The following is a 20,635-nucleotide window of genomic DNA, read 5'->3' as shown; positions in this document are numbered from 1 at the left end:
AAAATGCAAGTCAAGTCAAATTGAGTATGTAATGACTATGTGTACAAACCAGTGAATGGCAGCCTCCATTTGCTTCCAAGCAGGGGTTAACAATCTGACATATAAGACCATCTCCCATGTAACCTTTTTTGCATTCACAATTATTCTGGAAACAAGGTAATAAGTAAAATGTAACTGGTAATTTGGTTTTGGCCCAAAACAATTTTAAAGGAGTCAAATGTTCATAAATCTAAAAGATTACAGGTGTGAGCAATGTAGAAGTGGAGGTTAGCATATTAACTATTAATTAACGTTTTACATTTTAACAGTTGTTGGATCTAGCCTCTCCTTGATCTTGTAGCTTACTGCACTTCATATTATCTATTATTTATATATTTATATTATTTAAATTTCCACTCTAACACTAAACTCAAACAGACTCAGATGAATACTACAAGGATGTTAAAGTTCATACTTAAAGTTCACTTACATATTACTGTAATGATACTTAGGCACTTTTTTTTCTACTGTGATTTCATTTACATGAGAATAGCCTGAAGGCATTTTATTATACTGTGCACTTTTTTACAATTTGTTTTTCTGATAAGTAAGTATTTATATATTAAGTATAATATATGAGCATTCTGTATATCTGCTTTAATAATGCTGCAAATAATTAATAATTAAATAATAAGACTGAATGTATTAAAATATTATGTCAACCCAGATTGAAGTTCCAATATGTGCTTGGGACACTGTAGCCTCCACTGACTGTAAAATTTGTAGAATAAATAAATAAAACTAAAATCATAAACATTTTATTAAAGGTAAAGTATTTGAACCTTACCTGGCTTGGCCCAGTGGGTGTGCACTCAGCATGTACATGGCAGCCACCACGATCCTCCATCAAGCAGTTGTTGACCTCCACACACAAGATGCCATCACCTGTCCACCCCTCATTGCACACGCAGGACAAGTTTCCAGAACCCGCATACACACACTGAGCCTGCAAAACACATGTGCCTGGGGTGACTGGAGCAGATATGTGTGCAAAGATATCCACAAACAGACTATACTGCCATAAAATAGCTACAGTAAAATAACTTTAGCTGCAGGAGTATGGCTGACTGAGCTAAACATAATAGTTAAATAGCTATAGAAGATAATGGGTTTCTCATGTAAAAAAATCACTATTTTATACTCCTATAATAGTACTATTAGAATACTATAATACTACTATTTTACTTTTATGATACTTCTACTACTGAGGCCTTGGGCAATGCACTTAACCCCACCTAATGCCAGGGCTGACTGTGACATTGTATTTTGGACAATTTGAGGAGTCACTCCTAAAATGATTCAAATATAGTTTTACGGATTGTTTGCTAGGATACCAGAGGTTTAATTCAAGGTGAGGTGCTGATTTACTTAGATCCCAAATAAAGAGTGCTAATTTGTGTGGGCACTCCAATAAATTACACATATAGTTAGGATGTGTTTTAAATAAATGACTAAAGTCAATACAGTAGCTAAAAACATAAACAAACCTTAAGGAGCTTAAGACAGTATAGAAGAAGATAGGTGAAGAACAACAGAAAAATTAACATAGAATAAAACTAAAGTGACATGGCTAGTTAAGCTATATATCTTAATTATTTTGGTCAGATCCAATTTAGAATACTCTGTGTATTCTCCTTTCTCGTTGTTTCCTTCTCATCACAATAGCAGAAGTCACAAAGTGTGGGACTTAATTAACCTATTTTGCACTGACACTGCCCTATTTTGCACAGAAATGCTCCAAATTGAATATTCACTATTCGTCTCATTTTGCTCATTTGAAAAACATTCTACTGTAGACCCTGTTAGTAGATTAGCTTTTGCCAGTTTAATCAAATTTGCCAGTATTTGCATATGCACACCTTTTGTAAATTAGGGTTAGAGATGAAAATGTCAAATATACTTGATCTTGGTATCTCAAACGATTGTGTTTTCTTTATATTCCTTGTGCTTGTCAGTTTTAAAACTATTAAGAAAATTATTTTGAAGTGGTACTTTACAGATAGCTCAGTGACATCTTTTTCTAAGTAAACGAATAGTTTATTTAATAGAGTTAACAATTCCATTTGAGGATGCAGTGGATGTTTTTGAAAGGAAAAAGCTGAGGTACACAGACTGAGGGAGAACGCCAGTGAAAGTGGGTGAGAAAACGTTCGTGGCAGGCACGTGTAATAGATATAGGTGTTAAGGGATTTGTAGTTACGTCCTCCACATCATTGCTTGTGCAGTTCAGCCTTAGAGGCTATAAGTTAAGAGTAGCTGTGAAGGAGTTATTAGAAGTTGCTTAAAGGGCTAGTCAGTGGTTAAGGAGTGGATAAGGAGAGCTCAGACTTGTTGGGTTAATGCACCATAAAGGTGGAGTGGCTGAAGTTGTTGTGTCATTGTGTAAATGGCACAGATGGAAATGGCAGCATGGAGCATGTATTAACAGTGCCTGCTTTAGTCACTGAGGAGGACAGGATGGACCTGCTGTATTGTGCAATGCTTGCTGATAATGATAGGTAAAATCCATTTGGAACTGGTGGCACTGAATATGTATTAACAGTGCCAGTGGGGCTGGGTATGGTTTTAGTCATTGGGAGGCATCATGGATTTTACGGGCTGTTTTCTAGTGACATAATACTTAAAGAGGTGCGGCTTGCTTTAAAAGTGAACTTGGAGGGGCTGATGCTGGGATGCCAGATCTCACTTTTGAGCCTTCTAAAGGTGTCATGGGCTTAACACCAATAAAGGGAGGTGACTACATGATGACCCCTGAGAAGAGCTCACATTGTTGTGGTTTCTGGAATTAAGAGTGTAAGGAGGGGCCTATGTGAAGCTCTAGTGGAGCTCTAATGGCATAGGATATTTTACATTTTATTCTGTGTATATGTACAATTACTAGTATCATGTACCCTCAGGGAACCTCAGATCAGTTGATAAAAACATGCTGGTGGTTCCCACCACCTCACTAAAGAGTGCTGAGGCTGCATTCTATTGCCATGGTCCCAAACTCTGGAACTCTCTTCCAAACAACTTGAGGGCTCTTGATTTAAATACATTCAAAAAGAATATTATGACCTTTTTATTCTGGAAGGCCTAAAATTAGACTGCTCTGCTTTTACTCTATCTTTTCTTTACTCATTTAAAATTTTACGGTTAATTACAGAATTTTATATTTTATATGCTGAACTTTTATATTATGTAGTGTGTGATATCTTTTCTTTTATCTTATACCTTTCTTTAAATTCATCTTTTATTGTAAGGTTTGGTACCAGGCCGAGGCCCCCTCCGGCCACCAGAGGGAGGCCTCAAGTCAGGCACGCTACTAATCAGGTTTAACACCCAACAGCTGGGCTAGACCTTATATAAGCCCAGTGACCCAGTCATTCAGTGCTGGGTCTTTGCCAAAGTTCTGAGCCAAGCCAAGCGCCTAGCTGGTAACTTCAGGTATTGAGGTCTGTGAGCCCTCATGCTACACCTCACTTCTTGTCTGTGGGGGTGTTTGTTTTTTTATATGTCCCCTCCCCTCTGCAGGTTTCCCCCTTGCGCTACACCTTACTTCTGTGCTGCAAGGGTGTCCATGTTTTTACATGTCCCCTCCCCTCTCCAGTTTTTCCTGCAGGGTCTGTCTCTCTCCCGAGGCTTCCCTTCACCATTCAAGTTCCTCCCCATTTTCTGGTTTTGTTTTGGAAGTGTTAGTTTGGTTTTCCCCAGTGCATCAAGGTTGCCATTTCTTCCTGTGGCGTCCTTTGTTCTCCCTTTTTCCACGCTTGGTGTGGTGTTTAGATTTTTCCTTTTGTTTTACCTGATCCAAGATCTAACTGTTCTGCACACAGGCCCACCATTGTTAGAGTGTGGTTGCTCACCCAGTAGGCTGTTGATGTCATTACCTAGCTGACCTGGGTTTGAGCCCAGAAAGACCCAGTCATGGACCCAGCTCAACAGTTAGATCTGACTAATCAGGGGGTGACAGATCCTCTCTCAGTTGCAGGCCCTGACAGACCTCCTGACACAAACACCAGTGCCTCCAGCTGCTCCTAGTGTGGAGGTAGCTGGGGCTGCAGAGGCTGCCCACCTCCCATTCAGAGCCATTGCTCCCTGCCCCGAGTGCTATACTGGTGAGGTGGTAGGGGGTTCCTCCTTCAATGCTTGGTTCCCCACAGAGCAAGCAAAGGTGGCGTACATCATCTCCCTTCTGACTGGGTGGGCTCTGGCATGGGCCACCCCAGTCTGGGAGCACCAAACTGACATATGTTCCACTGCAGCAGAATTTAATGCTTCCCTTAAGCGGACTTTCAACCATCCAGTCACTGAAGGGGAGATGATTTCCCGTCTCCTTAATATATGTCAGGGGAAAAGAGCGGTGAATGCGATTGAATTCCACACTGTGGCAGCCAAGAGTGGATGGAACCCCACAATCCGCCAGGGTAGGGAGCTCAGGGGTTGTTCCTCAGCACCACAATGGCTTGGGGAACATCTGAAACACGTCTCCAGGCACTCTGGGGCAGTGGGTAACTTTGGCCAACAAGTTAGCCCTGCCACTGGTCCCACTGGACGAACCCCTACCCATTGCTGCCGGTCCCTTGACCCAGGGGTTGTTAGTCATCAGACTAACAGTCACGATGCGAGTCGGAGCACACTTTGTACTGTTACATTATCTATGCTCCTGACTTGCAACTGATTTTGGGGTACCCCTGGCTTCAGTGACATAATCTTCAGGTAGACTGGCAGAGCCGGTCGGGTCTGTCATGGGGTTTGACGTGTCAGACCTCCTGCCTGCAGCCACCCAAACCTTGGTCTGGATCTGTCTTGAGTCCCCCAGGAATATTGGGACCTTAGGGAAGCATTTAGCAGACAGAAGGCCCAACTATTGCCCCCCCACCAGCCATACGACATGGCCATAAACCTCCTCCCTGGTTCCAGTCCATAGAGGCCACTTGTTCTCCCTTTTGGGGCTTGAACATTAGGCAATGGAGGAATATATCCAGGAAGCCTTAGCCCTAGGATTCATCCGGCCATGTGCTTCCCTGGCTGGTGCGGGGCTTTTTTTTTGTTGGGAAGAAAGACGGTGGGTTACACCCCTGTATAGACTACCGGGGCCTTAACAAGTTCTGAGCCAAGCTCCTAGCCGGTAACTTCAGGTATTGAGGTCTGTGAGCCCTCGTGCTACACCTCACTTCTTGTCTGCAAGGGTGTCCATATTTTTACACGTCCCCTCCCCTCTCCAGTTTTCCCTCTCAAGTCTGTCTCTCTCCCGAGGCTTCCCTTAGCCATTCAAGTTCCTCTCCATTTTCTGGTTTTGTTTGAGAAATTTTAGTTTGGTTTTCCCAAGTGCAGCAGGGTTGCCGTAGGCTGTTGGTGTCATCACCTAGCTGACCTGGGTTCGAGCCCACCTTGCATTTATTTTCTATAAAGCACTTTTAATCCGGGTTTATTTATATAAGTAAACAAGTAAAGTTTATTATCATTATTATTGCCAAGCATGTCTGCATTACAGGACTGCTATCAGTCCATTTATTTATTTGTTTGTTTGTTTGTTTGTTTGTTTATCTATTTATTTATTTGACTTCTTAGATTTTTCATTGTCTAGAGCAGTCAACATCTTCACTACACAACAGCACTGTGAGAAAGTTAACACTGCAAGCCACAGACCTATGAATCACTGGAAAACTGGGTTTATAAACAGGAAGCCATTATGGTCTGACAGAGGAGTTCCTGGAGAGCCAGTTTAATGACAAGGTTTTATGGAGGGAAAAAGGAGAAGAATAGAAAGTTTAGCTAAAAATGCCAGTTTATAGAAGAGGACTAATTCTGAGAAATTATTATATAGATTTTTGTTAGCCCTGAATTAGAGTTACTGTATGGTAGCAAAAATAATATGTGAGTAGTTCCTTTTTTGGAAGTGTGCCAGCAATTGTTCTATCATAGTATAGGTGCATTAAGTGCATTACATGTATACAATTGTGAAAACTAAAATTTTAACTGTGTAATCATGTAATTTATACTACTACAAATAACACTTGAAATCTGTACGCTACCAACTAGCTGCAAATCATATGATTATATTTATATATAAGTTCATTCTTATATTTAATGTCATATCAAGACCAGCATCACAAAAAGGCAGTGAAAAACAAAGTGTAGATAGATAGATAGATAGATAGATAGATAGATAGATAGATAGATAGATAGATAGATAGATAGATAGATAGATAGATAGATAGATAGATAGATAGATAGATAGATAGATAGATAGATAGATAGATAGATAGATAGATAGATAGATGCTCACATTTATATGGCATCCCCCCCGTTCAGGTTTCAGGCAGAGGTTCACTTCAGTGCATGAATAACCATCCCCCTCATATCCTGGCCCACAGACACACCTGCATAAAACATCACAAAAAGGACATTCACTACAATCTGCAGGGCAACTAAAAACATGAAAAATACACTCAAATCCAAACAATGGAATACACAAACGTTTGGTTAGCTATGTGTGATTTCTGCATGGGTCACAGCAAAATTGGACATAAAAATGTTTGCATCGATGCAACTGACGTCATTTGGTCGCCAGAATATTTGCAGTAACCGTGGATGTGGCAGTGTGTGTAAGCGCCATCCGAACTACATAGCGCGGCCGCCTGGTCACACAGCTCCCCAGAGTATCCCGGGTGACAGGAACCCCTCCGGCACACCCCCAGGCTGTTGGGCCTGTTGTCACACACCCCGTGAACACAATGGCAATCTGCAGGAGTGTATGCACACACATGCACATATATAGCAGTGGCCAAATTATGACTTCATCATAAGAGGATCATCATCAAAACACAAAATGGATAGCTGGACAGCACAGCCAAAATTGGCACTGCATACAAATTGAATGCTACAGTGATATGTTGATAAATAGTTATTGATATTTTTACTTAAATGTGAATGTATTACAATTGGCCAATTATATCATATTTTGATGTAAGGTTCACAATACAATATTGATGATTTGGTGTTATTTATTTATTTATTTATTTATTATATTGGTATTTTTAAAACCAAATAAGTACATTTCATAGTCCCATTACCTGCCTCATTCAAACAATGTAATCTGTAAGTAATTAGGCAATGATACAATTTTTGTAGTTTTAGCTATTAACTCCAATTTAAAATGAAACAGTCACAGTGCAGAATGTTTGCTTCAATTAAAATGTGTTTACATACTTGGTGAATCATATAGATCATATAATCATATACAGGAAACCATAATATCCTGATCATAAATACAATTTTGACATTTAGTAGTTGTTTGCATATCCCTTGCAATTAATGGCCATAACCAACAACCACAATATGATTTGTTTAAATGGGATTCTCACCTTGGTCACAGTTCTTTCCATGTTTGTTAGGGTCTGAGCAGATATGGCAACCAATTCCCTTGAATCCAGGATTACACCTGCAGGTGCCGTCTCCATGAATGCCATCGGAACACTAAGGACAACACCAGACTGGATGTAGGCACTTTTATTCATCTGCACATTTTAAACTTGGCAAGTTTACTCACAGTGCCATTGTCGTAACATGGGTGCTGAAATCCTCCAATGCAAGGTTTACAGTCTGGCCCATAGAATCCTCTGCAGCATTCTGCCCTCTAAAACACAAATCGGTCGTTCGACAGAACTGATTTACTTGCCATACTACCAGCAGGCAATTATATACTTATTACAGACAATATGAAAAAAACACATGCTCCATGGGTATGGGACGGTGAATTAAAAATTTGTTAATTTTGCTGCAGTGTATAGGTGAAACTTTATACTCAAGCTGTCTTTGTTCATAACTAAGCCAATTAAATGACAAAAACGATTTGACTTGACTTTGGCTTTTCTCCTACCATTTGTGTTCTGTTGCAGTATTTTGCACACCCTGGGATGGTGAGGAAACCTCTCGAGTGCATATCAGGAGGGGGTTCACAGTCTTTAAGACGAGGCTAACAGGACAGGAGAGGGAACACATGCTTTCACACATGGAACAGCAGTCAACTGCTGCATTAAACAGCAGATATTTATTTTACAGTGGAGTAAGAATTCCTGTGAAATATACCAAATTAATTTTTTTTTTCAACATAATTTCCATAACCATCAAATTTTAAAGAATCTTTTCATAGTATTCCATAGTGTACCATTTCAATGCTTCCAGGTGGGCACTGTGACTCTGAAATAGAGCTGCATTTTACACAGGGACTCTGAAAAACAGCATTAAAAATATTATGTACATAGTGAAGCACCATCTCAGTACGGACAGCTTTTACGGTCATGATATAAGAAATATGAATAGCCTTGTCAGCAAGTGTAGGAAATAATTTTGAGAAGCTTATACTGAACTAGCCACTGTCTACTAGTGAATAATATATAGGTCTACACTTATCACAAATTCTTTTGCATACCGTAACAATCACAGTCTCATTCACATCACAACGATGCGGCATAATCGGAATGATGGAAGGTGGCACAAGAATTCCATCTATTATGTGAATGATCCCATTGGATGCCACTATGTCTTTTGACTCAAAAGGTATCCCTTTTTCACCAAGTAACACTCTTCCCTGAGGGCAAATAAAGGGAAAACTATTTATCAGACCACAAAGCCACACTTGAAACTACTTTTCAACTCATTCATGCTAAACAACAAATGGATGCAGTCACTTACATCACCGGGAACAGTGATTTTCAAAACCTGATGGGCCAGGGTTTGAATCTCAGTCATAAGAACCAGCTGATCCACAGTAACCTAGGACAGAGATATGCACTGCAGCTTTTTATGGTAACTCTTATAGGTGCCTTAAATATATAGAACAGCACTAAGCAAACTGTTGTTCAAGCCACAGGAGTACAAGACATCAATAAACCACTGTAACAGCGCTGTAAAAAAAAGTTTCTTCTTATTATTTCCTGTATTTTTTTTTCTGATTTCCTCTATATATTTTTCATACTAAATGGTTTGACATACTTATAGAAAATACAAGACAAGTACAACATTCAGAAACACAAATCATTTTTGAATGATCGTTTGATTTACTGAAGGAAAAGGTTTTTCAACACACATATATAACCAATGTTAAAAATGGATTGCCTCCTAAATGTGCCACCTTTTAGATTTCAAGCAGTGCCCATTGATGGTCCTGCCAGAGCATATCAAAAGCAGGACTTTTGACCAATCAGTCCATTCAACATTATTTCAAATAGCTTGGGTGCTCAAGTTGGGGTTTTTTTGTTTGTTTTTTGCAAATGTAATTTTAGCTTTTATGTTCGTATTGGTTAGCAGTGGGTTTTGTCATGTAGCTACCTCTTTTGCCTAGTCTCTTTCTAAAGGTGGAGTCATGACCACTGGTGTCATCTGAGGTAAGTGAGGCCTGAAGTTCCTCAGATGTTCTTCTGGGTTCTTCTGTGACATCCCAGATGAATCATTGCTGTGCTTTGAAGCAACTTTGGTAGTCAGGGCACTTCTAGAAAAATTCAGCAGTTTTCTCCATTTGGAGAACTAGTTCTCAATATGGTTTCCTGGAGACTCAGAGCCTAAAAATGGTTTTGTAGCCTTTTGCAGGCTGATATATTTAAATAACTTTCTTACTCATCTGTTCTGAATTATGTTTGATAACGTCATAGAGTGCTACTTTTTGTGAGCTTTTGGCCTATTTCACATTGTTATTTAAAGTTCCATAAAAAGTGATGTTTAGATTTACCAGGGTGGCAGTAATAGAACTTGTCTCTAATGTAACTGATCCTAATTATCAACTAAACTTGGTTAAATGTTTGATCTAGTAATTAAGGGCTTTTTCACCATGGACTAGTTAATGTTGCACAACCATTTTCCTTCAATACATGAAATTATCATTTAGAAACCTTGTGTTCGTTCAAATCCTACTTATCTTTGTGGCTTGATGCAGTTAAATTAAATTAAATGTGGTAAATATGCAAATACTCTTTCATGGCATCATATGGGCAGCCTAAAATGTCTCTCAAAAAACACACAAAACAAGCAGTGCTATGTTGTCACTAAATGACATTTCAGTCAGGCTTGCATAACTGTGTGGCAGAGGTGACCATTTAGCACTGCATGGAGCATGAACAGACTGCTCAGTAGTGCAGTCTCAGATCAGCTGATAACACTGCAGTACGGCTGCAGTTTTGAAAGACATGAAAGAATAGACATCAGCTGGCTGGTACTGCTTATTCGTGCTTGTAGAGAAAGCTGTAATTGGAGCAGCTGGCAACTATATCCTGAGGAAAACTGGCTAAAGAACAGGAAAAAAATATAACGGATAATGTAACTCTGTATGGCCTTTAAATGGTAAAAAGCAAAAAATGCCTTACTGCTGCCTTGGAGTACATATGATGTTTCAGAAGCTCCTGAAGTTTGTGCTTGGCCTTGGGGAGAAACATGCATGTGAAATGTCCTATAAATTGATCATGTTCATTCCCCTAAGCAAATATGTTTACATTGATATTGACTGACCTAAAATATTACTTACATCAGTTAACATATATATAAGACTGCCATCCCTGGACCTGTCCACTGCTTTATTGCTTGGGGCAAACACTGTCAGTGGTCCAGGACCACTGAGTGGCATTGGAGCTCCACAGTTCTGTAATATAGTATCTTTTAATTCTGTAACAAACTCTGTAAAAGCTTCAGTTGAATTAGAAAGAACCATTAGACTATGCACCACATTTTATTTGAAACGACGTAAATTGTTGCATCATAAAGAGTGAAGGAAAATGTGACTGGATGAGGCTGAATACCCCAATCATCCAAGCATTCAGGAAAAAGGAGAAGATACTCACATCTACCAGTGAAAGTAATCGACTGAATCTGTCATCTTTTGTGAGAATCTCCCCAATGGTCTTTGAAGAAAACTACAATGTATAATAGAACATGAGTGAGATGACTGAAAATGCCACTCATTTATCAATCTAAACAAAATAACTGAAACATAATTTGAATCCTAATTTTACCTCAGCATTGTTTGAAGTGTCCATACTAGCAAATGTGAATGCCTTGTCAACTATATGAATAATTCCATTGGATGCTGGAATATCACTCTCAATGATCGTAAACAATGAATCTGGATCCTTTTTTGCAATGAATTGCTGACAACACAAGCATAAATCAGGCATTAAATCATAGCAAAAAATAGGTAAAGAGTAAACCATATTTACAGAGTAAACCATATGTACAGAGAAATAAAACATGTCCTAAACCTAAGTCACCTTGTTTGTTTTAAATCTGATCATTTCTCCTGCATATGTCCATAAGTCCTTGCCTTCCAAATCTTTGTAAAGTAGCTGCCCGAGGATGAGGTGATTCTTACATATGGCTTCTCCTCTTCTGGCCTGATAGTAGAATTTACCCATGGATATATAAAACTGTGCTTGAATCAGTAAGGAAGCAGTCTGGAATGAATAAAGAACTGGACAAAGAGGAACTATGACTTATGCAGTTTTTCTTTTGAAACTTTTTTCTTACTTGTGATGTATTCACTGGGATGAAAGCAGTAAATGGTCCATGCTTGCTTAAAATTAACTCACAATTTTTCTCTGCAAAAAAAAGGAAAATAAATAAACTTTCAAAGAAGCTACATTGCTTTGATCATGTTGCTTCTGATAACATACATCTACAGTTCCACTGAGATTTCGAGAAACCTTGCCAAGCCTACAGTTCCACTGAGATTCTGAGAAAACATGCCAAATCTTAAAAGTAGTACCGAACAGTGCAATGCTTCCAGTGAGTTTTCCTGACTGGCTGCCCTCTCTGTCCAGCTCCAAAACTCGCTCCATGATGTTACCATAGCAACGTTTCCCATCCATTATCTGATGAAGGTCGCAAAGGCACCTAAAAGTGAAAATGGCAGTTAGAGCTGCAGCTTTCAACCTTCCCCCAGTAGAGTTCAGCTCTACACTGGCGCAAGGTCCATAGGTTACAGTTTAACATTTACAAGTAGTGGTATTACTGTAAAATTACACAATGTAACATTAAGCAGACCCAGTTCATCTTCTACCCCGTATGTTACAACATATGCTCGTATTGGCTCGTACATGATCACACCTCACAATGGTGTAGGGTCACGAGTTTCTGTGATTTGTTTTGGGGTTTTGCATTTCAGACATGTTATTTTTTAAAACCAGTAGATTTGCTCAGATTTATAAACAGCAGTTCAGCAGTCATATTACTTATATTTGACAAAAGGTCTTGCATTGTCAACAAATGCCAATATGTTTTTGATAATTAGTGAGTATTCAGTCTTTTGCACATGTCAAAATATTTTGGTAACTGTTTACAAGGAAGCTATTTAAACATGAAATTGTATATGCTTGTTGAAACTCCCTGTACAAACCATTCAAGTTTCGTGCAGATTGGCCAATGTTAAGCCCAACAAAAGCCTGCTTAAAATGTATTGGCTAATGATGGCCATGTTTTTTCAATTACTGAATCATGCTTATTAATCCTTCATCCAACTCGTCCACAGATGCAGCAAACAAAATTTCAGTTTGATCAGCCCAGCAGTTACTGAGAAATTATAGTGATCCCTATTTACAAACCCTGCCAATTTTAGTCAGTTACTTCAGTCAATAGCAGTATAAGTCTTTCAAACTTCATAAAAATTGATGAAGCCTTTCAGACAGACGAAGCAGCTGTTTAAGTAAATAAAGCTACACCCTTTGTTTAAGTAAATAAACCTCCACCCTTTGACTCCACACATGACTGAACAATGGCATGTGACAATTATATCAATTATCAATGAAATGTAAATTTTTTGATAATTTTTTAGGTTACGCGTCTTGTGAATATTTTGACACCAATTTTTGACAAGAATTTCACCTGATCTGTAGGTTTGTGTATTATGCAAATAAGCAAAAAATCTATCATAGCACAAAAATCATGGGCAGTGCTTAGCTGAATTCATCAAAAGCCAAGGACAAAAAAAATAAAACATTTGTTTCTATCAGTGCATTCCAATCACTAGTGGTTCCTTGCAAAGTAGACTACAGAGGAGTTTGGCCATTTTAAAGGAAGTGAAGATGATCACTTTGAAGGGAAATTCAAACTGTACAGGGTTATAATGGTTAATAATGGTGTATAATAGTTTATCACTATGCAGGATGTAGACACTAAAGTTTACCCATCAATATTTCCTTGTATCATCAGGATCTTCTAGAGAATTGAGCCAGTTGGATGGTTAATCACCCAAGAGCAGCAAATAACTAGGAATATGTCACTTATGTTCACTTGTGTGTTAAGTTCACTATTGTGTTTAAGTGCTACTAATATTTCATACATTTTTTGCTGACAACTATGAATGATATGAAAGTAACCACTTCAGAAAAGTTGCCAAATCAAACAAGTTTAGCTTGTTATCATTTACATAGTTAGCTAATATTAGCTAGTTTTCCTCAAGTAAATTGGCTCTAGTGAATTATTTGTGTAAAATATAGGGTTAACATTACATAGAGTTCAGTACAATTTGCTAGCCACATTAACAAACTAATGAACTATCTAACTGCCCAGCTATCAAGAGAAACAATGAAACACACATAATGTCTTCTGTCTGATAACATTGCAGGGCATTCCAAATGAATGGATTTAATCAACACTGGTTCCCTTGACCTACATCACATGTGTTCTGCAGAAGGTGCCTATAATCAAGTGCAGCGTTTCACACATACTGCACCTCCAGTATGTGTGAACCTAAAATATAAAGAACTGAAAATGGCACTACAAAACAGAAAGAAAACACGTGGATATGACAAACCTAGCTATTCCGTCTTGGCTGGTTTCACATCGCGCACTCCTATGACATGTGCTTGTGGTGCAGGTGGACCTTAGCCTGCAGCCAGCAGCAGGGTTTGAGCCCTCCATTCCACTCATGCACACACATCTAGCCTGAGGTCAGAAATGGACATGGTCTTGTTGTAAGTGGAAGGCAAGCATATTATCATGTTATGCGCTAAAGGGCCATCACTGCCCAAATAAGAGTTCATGGAAGCATAATACATGCTTGTTCAGATATATATATATATGTATATATCATATAGGATGTTCATTTGATTTTCTCATGTGCAGAACAGTGTATCTGAGGATTATGTGCTATTACAAGTGTTTTGCAATAGTCTGAATACAGACCCAAAGCTCACCTTCCCTGGACCTGTGTATTCACAGGTGGTGGAATTAGATGGACATCCTCCATTATTCTGTGAGCAGGGGTTGATTGGGGTGCAGAGTTCACCATCTCCCTCATAGCCTTCTTTGCATTTGCACTGAAACTGCCCTCTTTCCTTGTAAGAGCACTCTGCATTCACATCACATACATTCGGCAAGCAGATGCCTGAAATTTGGATTAGAGTGACATCAATACAATTATTGTGGCAAGAAACAGAAGACAGTGTGCTACAGGATACATTGATCGTTTTAGTCATTTAATCAAACTGAGTTTGTTATTAGAGCACTACTGGTTCTGCAGGTTGTGATTTTATTAGTTTTTTAAAGAGTACGTTTGCATTAGAACAGTCTTGGCAACTTTCTTGGCAATTCAAAAAGCTTGGCAACAAATCTACAAAGCCAAACCAGTGTTTGAAACAAAAACATATGATTTTTGTGTTTCACTGAAATTTATGATTATAATATGCCTATAGACCAGTGCTATATATTAGCTGATTACATGGAAATGAGAATAGAAGAGCAAGTAACATTTAAAACAAATGTAACTATAGATGTGAATTTCCCTCTACAGGATACTTATCAGACAATGCCATAATAACACACTAGACCTACTACCAAACTGCACCATTTTCATATTTTCTAAAGTCAAATCATGATTTTTTTTAGTACAAAAAGATGTATGAATTGTAATCTATGTCAGTGTATTTAGTTTGTATATATATTTAAGTCAAATCTGTTTTCTTATCAAGCTAGCTACAAGGACAATTTCTGTTTGCTTCAATTTAAAAAATCAGAAAATCACTGTATTCTGAAAATGTATGAGAAATTCACTTTTAATACATACTGGGTCTGTAAGCCCCATATGATAAGACTTGCTCAGTCTGACATACCACATGTCACATAGCAAATTGAGAAAAAATGTAGCATGTTAAAAAAAAAGGGCACCTGTACAAATATGTCCAACCTTCTTAAAACCAGGTAGGCATTCACACATAGCATTCTGCCCCTCTCCCTTACAGTAGGAGTAGGCAGTGCAGTTTGAACAGGAGGCAGTAACTGAATAAAGAGATAAATAGTAATTGTTTACAATGTAAAAATCTACAGCAATAGTTGTTATAACAATCTATATGAATCCTCTTATTCAAAGTAATATCACTAATAAGTGGTATTCATTGGTTAAGGTACTTGACTTGTACTCGGAAGGTTTCTGGTTCAAGCCCCACCACTGCCAAATTGCCACTGTTGGGCCCCTGAGCAAGGCCCTTAACCCTGAATTGCTCAAGTTGTACTCAGTCATAATTGTAAGTCACTTTGGATAAAAGCATCAGCTAAATGCCGTAAATGTAATAACACATAATATTAATAATAAAATGTATAACTTTTAAAAACACAGTTCCCAAAGTGGTTTACAGAAAAGAAATGATTGATAAAAAGTGTAAGTTCAAACAACAGATATTACAGAGTATATAATATTCATTCATGGAAATTAAAGAGGAATAAAAGCGTTTCAGAATAAAAAGGCCTTGGCTTTCTTCTTGAATGTTTTTAGATCATGAAGAGCCCTCAAACTGTCTGGAAGAAAGTTCCAGAGTTCCAGAGCCTTAGCTCTCTTTGGTGGGGGGGTTGGAACCACAACCATGTTTTTATCAGCTGACCGAGGGCCCTTGAGGATATATGCCTAGCAGTCATGCTGCTTATGTAAAGAGTGGCAAGACCATGTAAACACTTAAAAGTCAGCAGAAGAAATTGAAAATCTGATTCTGAATGACACAGGTAGCCAGTGGAACTATTTACAAATTGGTGTAATATGCCTAAAATGCATGCCATGCCTCTGGCCTGTACTATCTGTAAGCTTGAAATAGGTTTCTTTGGGAGTCCTGCTAGCTGTACACTACAGTAGTTCAAATTGATACAAATCTGTGTATGAGCTTTTCACTATCAGTTGCTGTGAGGATACTTGGCTGTGTTACGCAAATGAAAGAATGTTGTTTGAGAGACATGCTGTTTAAAGCTTAGGTCGTTAATTTGAATGTTGAATGTTATTGTTATGATGTTGGGATTTAACTGGTAAGGACTCTAGATATGCTATTGCATCAATACGCTCATGACTATTCTCAAAGGATAATCATTTCCATTTTGTCATTGTTGAGTTGCTAGAAATTGTGACCCATTCAGTACTGGATGTCTTCTAGGCATTTAAATATCAAGTCAATGTTACCCTGGGGATCAGCAGCTAAATAAATATATGCAGTGTGCAGTCTGCATAGTGATGAAACAAAATATTGTAATTACTGATGACTCTGGCCAACAGAGATTAAAGAGATTAAAGAGTGTTGGACCCAAACGCGACCCATGGGGGACACCACAGAAAAGCACATAGGACATAGTGTTTAGGTCCATGCTTACCTAGCCCTACATAGTACTCATGGTTGGGCAGATAAAACTGGAACCAGTTCAGAACAATATCAGTTAGGTGAACCCTTTCTTCTAGACATTTTAGCAGTATACAATGGTCAACTTTGTCAAATGAAATACTAAGGTCAACAAGAACCAGTATAAACAGGTTACCAGTATTATGGTTTAGTTTAAGATTGTTCAGGCTGAAAAGTCTTATTTAGTTCAATTCTGTTTAGTAATCTTGTAAATGAAAAGATGCCACCTTCTCAATGATCTTTTCTAAGAATGTAATATTGGAATTGTTAACATTTATAGGACCTAGTTTAGTCTTCTTCAGCAGAGGCCTGATAACTGCTGTTTTGAGACTATGAATAAATTCCTTGGTTAACTTACTGATGAACAATATTAACAATGTCATTTGTGGTAAAAATGTTTTTAAAGAATTTGTTAAATTGTATTTAGTATCTAGTATCACTTGTTTATATATAATAATTACATTTCGCAAAGACTAACAGATTGGACTCATTATGACTAATAGACTAATTATGTAATTACCCCAAAATGCAACTTTATTTAAGAGAATCGGACCCACCCCATAGATAAGTCAAGGTATTATATAATAATAGTGAGAAATAAACAGAATTACCTTTGTCACACTTTGGTCCTGAGTATGGTGGCTGACAGTAACATTGTCCGTCTCCATCTGGGCCTGAATTACACTCTCCGTGCACACAACTACATACTAAACCAAAGATGTATGATAACACTGCGGCATGTATATATACTGCTACTGCACAGGCATCTAGAAACTACATATAGCCCAAAATATATAGCCAGAACAATATGTCAGTTTAGATTTACATTTTTCTGTAGCTCTTATATTTTTTAAAAAACATAGATTTTATTTATAACAGGGTATTTTTAAAAAAGAGACTTACAGCACAGGCAGACAAGCATGTACATAAAGCATGTACATTAATTGCATTAACTCTATTACACATCACTGACTCAAAGTCAGTGTTGGCCCCAATTTTCACTCATTAAAAATATCCACCAACCTGAGCTGCAGTGTTCCCCATAGGCTTTCACATTCAAGCACTTCTGGCAGGCAAAACCAGTGTAACCCTCCTGAAAATACAATCTGTCATACATTTGTCCCATTTGTTGTGTGCGCCATATATCAAAGCTGGACACACCAGAGACTGAACTGAAAAGCACTTTGAGATGCATGTGCTGAGGTCACTTTATAACCAAACCATAATGGTCTAGCAGAAGGTATGTAATCTTAGTCTATTTGATTTATAAAAAAATTATTTTATATACCTTTTATAATAAGAAATTTCACAATATTTCACTATAATGTACTTTTAATAAATTGTGATGATACAAAAAGTAACTCCTGAGTTATATAAAAGCTATTTTTAGGAAACTGAAAGACCTCACAAACACAGGTGCCATTCCCCAAATCTCCATCCACACAGGTACCGTGCCAATTACATGGCCTCCCTTGCCAACTGGGGCAGGCTGAGGAAAAGGAACACTATCTTAAATCCATCTGTTCATCAATGCAGTTCAGAAATGCTTGTCTCCAAAAAAAATTAACAAATAAATAAAACACTCACGCAAGCACAGAGAGCCCCAGAAGTTAGAACAACATTTCTTGATTGTGATGACCTTCTCACAAGAGTGAGCGCATCCAGCCTGGATCTGCAGATGTTCCCCAATTAATATTGAGTAACTAGAAAAATCAGGGGACAGAGAAATCAGGCACAATATGCTCCAAACAAATTGACAGAGATAGGAAAGGGGGCACGTGAGGCGTCATCTCCTACTGGCATTTAGTGCTCACTGTGGTCTTCCTGAAACCTGGCGGGCACACCACAGCAGGTGCCGCAGCACAAGACGTACAAACAGTGATTGGCTGTGTAGTGCGTGCTTCATCGCAGTGGTTTGAGATAGCCTTAAACAAAGCACCAGAGCAGAAAGTGCAGAAACATGAGACTAGTTGCACTCATGTTAAATCTTATAACCTTTGATGCAGGAAAATCAGAAAACTTCAAATTGCACTGAGGTACAGGAAAGAAAAACTAGGTTTGATTATAATGTCTGACCTATAAACTTCCTGTGTTTTTTTTTTCCCTGGAAAGAACGAAGCCATAAACATTCATGCCAAACAGTCATGAAGTCCTCAGATACTGAAATTAGTGGAGAAATTCAACTTACCACAATTTGTAAACTAAATGGTATCATGAGTCCTAGAAAGAAAAGATAATGCATGCCTTCTTCCTGAGATCAAGGAGATGCCTAATATCCTGAAAGATAAACATGCAAGGAAAAATATCCAAGCTTCCCTTAGGATCAGCTACAATCTTGAGTCAAGAGAGAAAAGTTTACATTTTTTATCACCTCCTGTATTTGTCAACCTGAATTTTGTTTTCATGAAACACTGGTTTTTCTGCAACAGTGTTGGATCACTTCACGTGAAAAGAGGGAGGTTCTGTAGCTGACCACACCAGTTTTGAAGGAGAGGTGTCCAAAAAAGTATTCTTTCCTGACAGGAAAATCAATGGATTTCCTCTGCTGTATCTCTCACATGACTGTTAGGAAATCCGTACTTATCAGCTGACTGGTCTGCAAGTTCATCAAAATTTAGGGGAAAAAAATCTATTCAATTAGCAAAAGTAATGTTATGAGATGTGTAGAAAAATAATCAGAATGCCCAGTACAGTGATGGGTTATATTTCGTAAACTGTACAATACCTCCATTTTCAAAAGTGATTGTTAAAGGTTTAATTTGTCAATGATGACAATCAGTACAACATTGTTTAACTGATGAATCAGTTTCTGAATTACTTGTGGTATACTCAGCTGTAACTTAGACTACATAAAGTGTGTGTGTTGCAGGGATGAATCATAGGTATCTGGAACACTTAGTCATTTGTTCATGAATGAATGAAACAGCTTTTAATTATTATGTTCTAAATTAACATAAATACAAAATTAACATAAAAGAAAAAATTACACAAAAATACATAGTTGATGGAGGAATTGCTGAGAATGCAAAAATTTCGCACAACACTATGACATCAAAATAACAGTCCTTTCCTGGCATTGTTTTGGAATTTCAATGTTACATTCATCATTTTTTAAGATACAAACAAGAAACAGATAAAATGCTATCCTCAGCCAAAAGGCATTTGAAGGTCACATTTTAGCATTGTTGACCTTTTCGAACCAAGTTACATTTTTGTAATGTCATTACTAATATTATCAATAGAGTATATTAGGACTATAGAGAATTATCTTTGAAATGATAATAATCCTAATATTATCTAATAATCCAAAAATATTAACATCCCTTTATTTATTAATATATAGTGGACCAAGTAGAAGAACTATTTGGAAGATCCTTATGCTTAAGGTTTGCCCATTACATAACAAAATTATAAGTTCTAAATTATATCAATTTAGATATTAAAAAAAATTTGACACTCTGAGAATACTATTGTCACAATGTTGTGTTATTATGCTTGTTAAAATGCCTGATTTATAAAAACAGCTTACTTTTACATTTTATATTTAATTTACAATTAATGAAGAAATAAAACTATATATTTGATAAGAGCTGAACATTACTCTGTGCTGTTCCAAAAGAGAACAGACTGTCTTCTCTGGAATAACAGGAAGTGACGAGGTCAAAAATAACAATGCCCGATGCTAGACCCTCAAACACCACAGACTATACCACACGTTTCCTACATTTTCTGTTTTCATAAATACATTTCCATGGTACAAAACAACTGAACTAAAATTCAAAATGCAACTATTTTAAGTACTTTTATGTGCATGAAGAGCAAAACCTGGCAGTGTAACTAGCATCTGATAGTTTTTTCACAATTACTGACATTACTGTGGATTGTTCTGCTGGGTGTAAAAATGGGACATAATAGTGCTATTATTTCTGGTTAGAGAATAATGGCTGAAACAAAAAGGAGGACATCAAGTTAGCTTG

General features: G+C 37.7%; 1 protein-coding gene across 1 annotated transcript in view; it reads right to left on the bottom strand.

Annotated features, from left to right (window-relative positions):
* Nucleotides 1-19,133, bottom strand: part of stab1 (stabilin 1) — a 44,651-nt gene extending 25,518 nt beyond the window's left edge. The window contains 26 exon segments of the mRNA XM_035520538.1: nt 50-145; nt 827-985; nt 6,311-6,404; nt 6,580-6,766; nt 7,389-7,500; nt 7,574-7,660; nt 7,904-7,999; nt 8,192-8,254; nt 8,456-8,614; nt 8,719-8,799; nt 10,383-10,436; nt 10,541-10,654; nt 10,854-10,925; nt 11,025-11,159; nt 11,280-11,402; nt 11,536-11,606; nt 11,774-11,901; nt 13,820-13,950; nt 14,202-14,392; nt 15,172-15,282; nt 17,270-17,365; nt 17,682-17,751; nt 18,062-18,147; nt 18,246-18,361; nt 18,456-18,583; nt 18,847-19,133. Of these exon segments, the coding sequence (XP_035376431.1) occupies nt 50-145; nt 827-985; nt 6,311-6,404; nt 6,580-6,766; nt 7,389-7,500; nt 7,574-7,660; nt 7,904-7,999; nt 8,192-8,254; nt 8,456-8,614; nt 8,719-8,799; nt 10,383-10,436; nt 10,541-10,654; nt 10,854-10,925; nt 11,025-11,159; nt 11,280-11,402; nt 11,536-11,606; nt 11,774-11,901; nt 13,820-13,950; nt 14,202-14,392; nt 15,172-15,282; nt 17,270-17,365; nt 17,682-17,751; nt 18,062-18,147; nt 18,246-18,361; nt 18,456-18,583; nt 18,847-18,900 (2,814 nt within the window). The 5' untranslated portion in view covers nt 18,901-19,133.
* Between the last annotated feature and the right edge of the window lie 1,502 nt (nt 19,134-20,635).

Source organism: Electrophorus electricus, chromosome 20, assembly GCF_013358815.1.
Source record: "Electrophorus electricus isolate fEleEle1 chromosome 20, fEleEle1.pri, whole genome shotgun sequence".
Lineage (NCBI taxonomy): Eukaryota > Metazoa > Chordata > Actinopteri > Gymnotiformes > Gymnotidae > Electrophorus > Electrophorus electricus.
The sequence above is the reverse complement of the archived record's forward strand: the minus strand, read 5'-3'. Positions and strand labels throughout refer to the sequence as shown.